At 44.6% G+C, this 8,293-nt stretch overlaps 1 protein-coding gene across 1 annotated transcript in view; it reads left to right on the forward strand.

Moving 5' to 3' along the window:
- FAM20B (FAM20B, glycosaminoglycan xylosylkinase) overlaps window positions 1-5,755 on the forward strand; it is a 29,508-nt gene extending 23,753 nt beyond the window's left edge. The window contains exon 7 of the mRNA XM_019530908.1: window positions 1,886-5,755. Coding sequence (XP_019386453.1) covers window positions 1,886-2,117 — 232 coding nt within the window. The 3' untranslated portion in view covers window positions 2,118-5,755. The remainder of the gene's footprint in view (window positions 1-1,885) is intronic.
- The last annotated feature ends 2,538 nt before the right edge of the window (window positions 5,756-8,293 follow it).

Raw genomic sequence — 8,293 nt, forward strand, 5'->3', positions numbered from 1 at the left:
CCTGCTCATGATGCATCTGTGGATGCACGACAAGGTCCAGTTAGCCCTGCCAACTGTGACCTTGCCTTGTCGGTCCATGTTCATCTTGGAGTCAATAATGACTCCAAGATCCCTTTCTCCCTCTGTGCTCTCAAGAAGGGAGTTTCCCAACTTATAAGTGTGCTGCTGGTTACTACTGCCCAAGTGCATCACCCTGCACATATTGGTATTGAAACGCATCCTGTTTTTGTTAGCCCACCCCTGCAATCTATCCAGGTCTTGCTTCTTTCCCTCCCTACTAGCGTGCTCACCTCAGCCCAAATTTTGATAACACCAGCAAATTTAAACAGGTTGCTTTTCAACCTGTTGTCCAAATTGCTGATAAAGAAATTGAACAGCACAGGCCCAAGGACCGAGCCCGGAGGACTCCGCTGCCCACTTGCTCCCCAGGTCAAATATGACCTGTCCACCACCACCCTCTGTGTACGACCCTTCAGCCAATCTGCAATCCATCTGACTGTGTAGGCATCAATGCCACAGTTGCCTAGTTTTTTAACGAGGATGGGGTGGGAGACGGTGTCAAAGGCCTTGCTGAAGTCCAGAAAGACTACGTCCACAGTGACACATGCATCCAAGGCTTTTGTGACCCGATCATAAAAGGCAATCAGGTTGGTCTGACATGACTTGCCCCTAATGCCCCCTTGAGCATCATCCCTGAAGCCAGCCCATCACAGATGTGCTACCTGATGATCTTCTCAAAGAGTTTCCCAAGGTTAGAGGTAAGACTGACGGGCCTGTAGTTGCCCGGGTCCTCCCTCCTCCCTTTTTTAAAGATGGGGACCACATTGGCTATCTTCCAATCATCTGGCACCTGGCCCAAGCACCACGAGCGCTCATAAAGCCGTGCCAAGGGCCCTGCAATAACCCCTGCTAGTTCCCCCAACACCCTGGGGTGGAGAGCATCTGGACCTGCTGATTTGAATATGTCCAGCCCCTCCAGAAGCTCTCTAACCCGGTCCTCCCCAACCTGAGGTCTAGAGGCATTCCCCTTGAGTCTGTCTTGCATCACGGTGGGGAAGTTCTGGTCCCTGCACAGGAAAACGGAAGTGAAGAATTGGTTAAAGAGGTCTGCTTTCTCCTCTGGCGCAACCACCAGATTGCCCAGCGTATCTTGCAGGGGCCCCACATTTCCCGCCTTCATCCTCCCTATATATTTGAAAAAGGACTCCGGAACTGTCAGTCCCCTGAGTATAAGTAGTACCGTAAAACACTGGTGCTACCACCTTTCCCCTCGTACTCAGGGACTCAGTGTTGCAACTTTTGGACACCATCAGGTATCAGGACATCAGCTGAAACAAAGGTTACAACAGCGGGATGGAAGGAACCTCAGAAGATTCCCTAGAAGAAAACAATTCAAATCTGAGGGATGAAACGGCAAAGTAGAAAGCATTGACTTTGTATGGAACAGTAATCATATGATCCTTTTCTCAGCTGTGACTGATCCTTGGCCAGTGAAGTTCTGTCTAGAGTAGCGGTGCGTTGTCGCCAAATGTTGCTTTTGATTAGCAGCCAGATTCACCGTTCCTTCTGCCAGCTCTGCCTGGAATGTTCCAAGATCTAACCATCTCAGAGCTTCCTTACGAGCTGTCAGAAGGAGATTTGCATCACATTAGATGAGTATCCCTTCATTTTCATTTGCTACCAAACATGTTAGGTCTTGCTTATGTTATAAATGCAGCTGAATTCAGGGAGGGACTCAGTCATTACGTGACTTGCTCCTGTCTATTTAGGCATAACCACATTGTAACAGATCCCTCAGCAAGCTGGCTTTATGGAAACGTTCTTGGGACCTTAACTTGGAAAGACCTGTGTGTGCTGGCGTGACATTCATTTCTTTCTCTTCCAGCATCCGGGTTTCCACCTGGAACAGGCTAAACTACCTGAAGAATGGGGTATTGAAGTCTGCCTTAAAAACTGCCATGTCTCATGATCCTATCTCACCAGTGCTCTCTGACCCTCACCTGGATGCCCTGGACCAGCGGCTCTTGAGCATCTTAGCTACAGTGAAGCAGTGCACAGACCAATTTGGGCCAGATGTTGTACTGGTAGAAGACAGGATGACTCTATCTCATTTGTAATTTTAATGGGAAACAGATGAAACTCCGTTTTAAAACATGAATGATAGAAAAACAGCACAATCAGTTCTGAATGGTTGTGGCCAGGATGGACTGGAAATGAATGGAACAGCTTCTGAGCCAGAGATAAAAGGTGATGGTGATGTTTTTATCTTGAGCTGGCAGCGTTGAAAGAAGGTAGAAAGTTTGGGAGCCTTCGGACAGCTGGGTATCTGAAGTGGCAGTTTGGTCATTATGGAGTGTCTGTTGCCACAAGTGGATGTTGCACTGGGAAAATACAGTTCCTGGTGTTAATGGAAGAGTGGAGTACAGAGATAAATACATGGACTGGTTCTGTAGGGGATAACGGAGGTGAACAATTACAGTTCTCTTCCCCTTCATTTCCCTGCCACCCACTTCCAGTATGCTCCTATGAGGTTCTAGTCTGATTCAGGGTTGTATATAATCAGCTATGAGCTGGTTGGATATTTTACTACTACTTTTAAAAAAGAGGAAGTGGTAAATAAAATAATTATTAAACTGAATGCTTGCACTCCCTCCTGGGGTGGAACATTCTTATGAACACCTTTTAGGGGTGGGAGAAGATGCATCTAGAGCTCAGCTATCCCTTCATTACTTACATGCTGGGAAGAGGGGCCTGCTTCACCTGTGGTGATAATTCAGTGTTGCCATTGGAGTCCCAGTGAAGTCACCCATGAGGCTGAAAGATGAAGGAGGGGATAGGATTGTTTTACAGCACATGCTTACAAGTTAATGTAAGTTCCCAGAGGAAATTGCTACCTGGACCAACTGCTACTTTCTGTTTTATAAGGACTATAGCAAGGTCTGCACAGAGAAAATATCCCCATCATTCTTCATCCACATCAAGCAAATTTCTCCTTGAATTGGAGCTGAGAAGCGGGATAAAATCCACTCAGGAACAGGTTCCATGTAGCTAATTTATCCCCCTTGACATAGGCCCTGTAAACAGGGATAGCTGCCTGGATCATTCAAACAAGGAAAAGGCTCCTCAGCGAACGTCTCAAATAACCAACAGTTGCAAACAAGGGTCTTAAAGAGAAGAGAGCATCGGTTGGCAGCCTCTGCTCCCTGTTCGTGTATTTCATGAAGGGCTAAGTCCTTCTCACTCAGAACAGTGATTGCAGTTTTCGGTGCTGCTGGTTTTACAGATGGCTGGACATCTGCTTTTCAGTCCTTCCCTCTACCTGGCCCTTCATGTGGCTGGGTTCTTAAACTATGAGCAACATTAGTCAGCTTTCTTCTATTTTCTGTTCCCTGGTGGGGTTGTCTTAGAAATCCCACCTGGTACCAGTTTGAGATAAATTAATGTAAGAGAAACCTGACACTAATGAATAATGGGGCCTGCCGTAAGATTGACAAGTTCTGCTCAGGTTTTGCTGTGTAGCTGTCTGTGTACCTCATTCTTGACTTGTTATACACTTACACTAGTATTGGGTCAGCCTTCAGTAGATTATAAAAGCCACTAACGTAGGGCCACAAAGTTCATCTCAGTTGGAATAAACCAAGGATTTAAATGCAGGGCTTGAGAAGGAAAAGAAGATTTTGCAGTCTGCTCTTACTGGCCTTGCATCAGTTTGAGAGTATGAGAAAATAGCACAAAACCTCTCTAAATCTTCCTCCTAATAGCAGGGCTGAACTGAAATCCCTTTGCATGCACTGTTTTACTGGACACAAGAAAAAGAACAGCAAGTTGGCCTCCATTGCACTGCCTTTCCCAGCCTTCTACAGTATAAATGCATTTGCTCATTTGAATCCGGGGTTGTCTCCGTCTCTGCACTGGTGTGGTTGGTAGATGAAGAAATTTTCCTTTCCACAGCAGGGTGGTGTGTTCCTGGAGTACAAGAAAGTAGAAATAAAAACAGGTTAATGTTATAGCTGAACATGCCTGTTGACATAGTACGGGACTTTGAAAATGCAACTGGTGTTATTCAAAGATGGGGTTGTCTAGACAAAGTGTCGTGAAAGGGGAATTGCTGTAATAATGTCAACACTGACTTTCCACCTGAATGTGAGTGCAGTCTTGTTTCAGTTCCCCTTTGGACAACAATCCATACCACAGGCCTTTTACCCAAAATTAGGCATGGGACTGGAATAGTAGTGTAAGACTGGTGAGGGCTGAAGTGCACCAACAGTTGTGGTTTTGTATAGTTGTTTTTGCTGGGCTTTAAACTAGTGCCTGTCTATTCCAGTTTCACAAGCAGTGAATCCACTCATTAAAGGCCAACTTTGTTTGTTCAGTGAGTTCTCTCCTGACAATGAGCAGATTGGTCCTCTGGCTTCCATTAGCGCAGAATTGTTTGGGTGGATGGCCAATGCTTGAGGAAGAAACTAGTTCCATCGATACTGAGTTAATATAGTATGCTGCATACAATCTGATTTCAGTTAGTCTGCTATATGGACTCTAGTACTGCACGGCATCAGTAACAGTGGCAGAATAGGCCCCAAAGTGACAAACAAGTCATTCTAAAGAAAATCAGAGTAATTGTCTGGTGTATTGACATAAAATGCTCCAACAAAACTGACTAACTTCAGCAAGGAGGGGAGAAGGAAGGGAAAATATTGGCACCTAAAGCCTGTTTTTCCCCTGTTCTGTTTTGAAGCATAAACTCTGAACTCTGACATGTCAGGAGGAGTCTATGTTGGATGGGATTAGGATTTTGATTTGCAATTTCTTATTAGCGTTTGGGTTTTCATTCAAAAATATGATCTTGCAATGAAGTGAAATTAGTGTGAGGATCTTGTTGCCTTGTTCACTAGCTTCCATCTTCTTGAAGTAAGTTCAAATGTACCCCTTTCTCTGCATGGTGACCATCAAAGACAAAGCACTGTAAAAGAGACTGCTTGCAGTAGGACCTCAGGCAGCAGAAAGAAACTGTGTTCTTCTCTACTTGAAACCAGATTTGTTGCTTTATGGATCAGTTTTGAGGCCAGTGTTGGATTCAGTCATTTTGGTAATGAGAGTTCTTTTTTCCTCCAGCAAAAGAGCTTATCAAATGTTGGTCCCAACTAGTAAGCCATCCTAGAGCAGAAATGATGTCATCACTATGCCAACAGGGTCAGTCTTGCCCCTCATTTGTGGGCAGATGCTAGGCTCTGTCATTGAGATTTTTATTAAATCTTTTCATTGCATTTGGTCTTGGTCTTACAGGTGCACGTACAATGAATGACTAGCCTCTACTGTTAAAAGGTGGTTGTTTTGGGGATGGTATTAATGGTCTGAGGGCCGAGGCACAGAAATCAAGAACCAATTTAAAAGTGCCATCAGCCTGCTGCTGTTTATCTCCTGCCTCCTGAGTCAGCAGTCAGCATGGAGGGAGCACTGAAACCTGCTCTTCTGTGGGCATCTAATGAACTGGAGTATGCATCTTGCCAAGCAAACTTCAACTGAAAACTAATAATTTATTAAGAAGGTAAATTATTTGTTGTGGCAGCTGGAGCGAAACGCTTGAAACAAGCACCTCTTTTGGAACTGCCAGAGGACTGCTCTTGGGAGCAGCTGCACAAATTGAGGTTGTTAAGAAGAAAACAAAACACAATTGTGACTTTCTACTTGTGTGCCCAGGGTCAGACTCTGCATTGTGTGAATAAAGATTTTAATAAAGCAACGCTCCTGGATTGTTTAAGTCTGTTGCTGTGGTTTCCAATGCACGTGGTGACTGAAATTTTCAAGAGAGTTTGCTGCTGTGTTTGGCAGCTGTTCCTTCAGAAATGGTGTTAATCATATGTTTACCAAAAATGTGCTTTCAGGATTGCTACTGCATGGAATGCAGTTGCAAAAAGCTGTTGTAGTTCAGCAGAGGAAATATTTCTCAAATGGGCTCCTCAAAGGAGTCTATCCATATCCAGGTGGTCTCCAGAGCACACATATTCTACGTTACAAATTGCACCCCAGTGCCGGTATATGGAAGACAGCCAGCCCTCAGTAGCTCTTTTACCTCCTTAGGCTAATCATTTTGCCCGGAGTAACTGAGAGATGTGTGTTAACTGGGTAGCTTTTTTTTGCAGTTGCAACTTCTGTTGAGACTGGAAGCCTTCATCTTGGAGAAGGCATGAGGACTGAAGCAGCATACATTGGTAAGGACAGAGTCTGATTGGTTTATATTCATTCAGCTTGGTATAAAACAGTTAGTAAGAACAAGTTTGCATTGACTTATTTGTGTCTGCTCATTTTGCAAGTAGTTTTTGCACAATTTTAACCAAACTAGTTTTAAAACTTCAATTTAAATCCTATTACATTTTTTTGATGATGATGAGTGCTGAGCTTAATTCTGTTACAATTCACTGTTTAGGACTGAGGGTTGGGAGTAGCACCGACAAGCTTCTGAGTTTTAGAAATGTTAAAGTCAGAAGAGATCGTGATCCTTGTCAAGGCAAACCAAAGTTCAGCTAGTAAATCCTGTACATAGCTCAGTGACTTAAAGTCTTCACCAGCGGTTTTTCTTTTTAGTCCACTGGGAAAGCCCTGTAGGTTTTGATTAAGCCTGTAGTATTTATAGCAGCCTCTAGATGGCCTTATTACTTACTGGCTTTCTCACTAACATTGCTCTGCTTTCCAACCACCTGAAATGAATGAATCGCCAAACTTATGTGAAAAGTGGTGGTTGCATTTTATCATTAGTCAAGTGTTTTTCACATGCATCCCAGGCAGTGAGCACTCCTAGGGCAGGGGTATGTGATGGGTGGGGATGATATTAAACAAGTGAACCTGTGCTAACCCTAATAGGTAATAGAAGAGGGCGTGTCTGCTCAGTAGTCTGGAGATTTTAAGTCTGGTTTTCAGGGAATTGGCCTCTGCAGGGCTGTCCCTGGGGTATGGCAAATTGAGGCAACCACCCCAGGCCCTGTGCTTTGGGGGGCCCTGTGGAGCTGGGTGGAGCAGCTGAGGCCCCTCCCGTGAGGCCTGCCTGGTGCTTGTGGCTCTGCCCCCTGCCACAGAAGAAGCACAGAGGCCCCCCTGTTGGGTGCAGGGGAGACCCCAGCCCATGCGCTGCCTTTGCAGGGGTCCCACGGGCCCATGCAGTGTTAAGGGGGCCCCACAATGCTGATTTGCCCTGGCTCCTGTACCCTCTTTGGGTCAGCCCTGGGTCTCTGTGACATGTTTCTGACTGACCATCCCATCTTTCCCAGGATTAAAACCTTATTTGGTTTGTGGTCACAGGATTTCCTTTATAGAGAGACCTTTAGGGGCAGGTAGAGAATTGCTGCTTATTGTACTCTCAGGTCATGACAGTCTTTCCTCAGGTGACTGGCAGTATCCAAGACATAATAGAAACCATTAACTTTGTAGTTTTGTTCTGGATTAGTGCATCTGTTGCCTCATAATCAAACATTCTCTTTCTGGTTTGTACTTTGCACTGCCTTTCTTGTGGTTAACTAGCTTCAATTTCCAGCTTTTCAGCCAGCAGCTTAGCAGAGGTCATGGCACTTGCAAATCCCCAGTAATTTACAAGGAAATCCTTTGAGGCTTTTAGCTAGCTTGTATGGTTTGTTCAGTATCCATTTTTACTCCAGCTCACCCCTGGAGTTTTTGAGACTAAACTAGACACACCCTTGTCTAGGATGGTTTACATAGGGATGATCCTGCTTTTAGTGGGGAGGTAGACTAGATGACCTGAGTCCCTTCCAGCCCTACTTTTCTGTGATTCTGTTTGAAGCATTTTGCTGATGATGTTGATTTTGTAAATAATATTATGCCAGAGCACCACACTGCACAAGAAGTTAGGGCAGCAGGTTTTGAGTATAGCACTTTGGCATCAGTTTGAACTTTTATTCCTTTAGGCCCCTTTATGTCTGAGACACTGACAACTGAAACCAGAGCCTTATAGGCTTCTGATACTTGGTACTTAAAAACAGAGATCATGTCAGTTAGGTTCCTCATTGCTTTTCACGTAAGGGTTCTGGAAAGCGATTAGTCACATACTGATTTATTACATCCCAGTACTAGGGTGAGGCTGTATCAAACATATAGATACTTGGAACTATGTAGAAAAAAACCCCAAGCTTTAGTACAAGCACTCTTACTGTTTCACTGGGTACATCTACATGTGCATTTACTGCACATCAAATTTACTATACAGTAAAGTACTGTGCAGTAAGTGGATTTAGGCCCAGCATCTACCCATGCAAGCATTAAAGCACAGTAATGCTGTGTTTGGACT

Source organism: Crocodylus porosus, unplaced genomic scaffold (assembly GCF_001723895.1).
Source record: "Crocodylus porosus isolate Cpor-Errol unplaced genomic scaffold, CroPor_comp1, whole genome shotgun sequence".
In the NCBI taxonomy this organism is placed as follows: Eukaryota; Metazoa; Chordata; order Crocodylia; family Crocodylidae; genus Crocodylus; species Crocodylus porosus.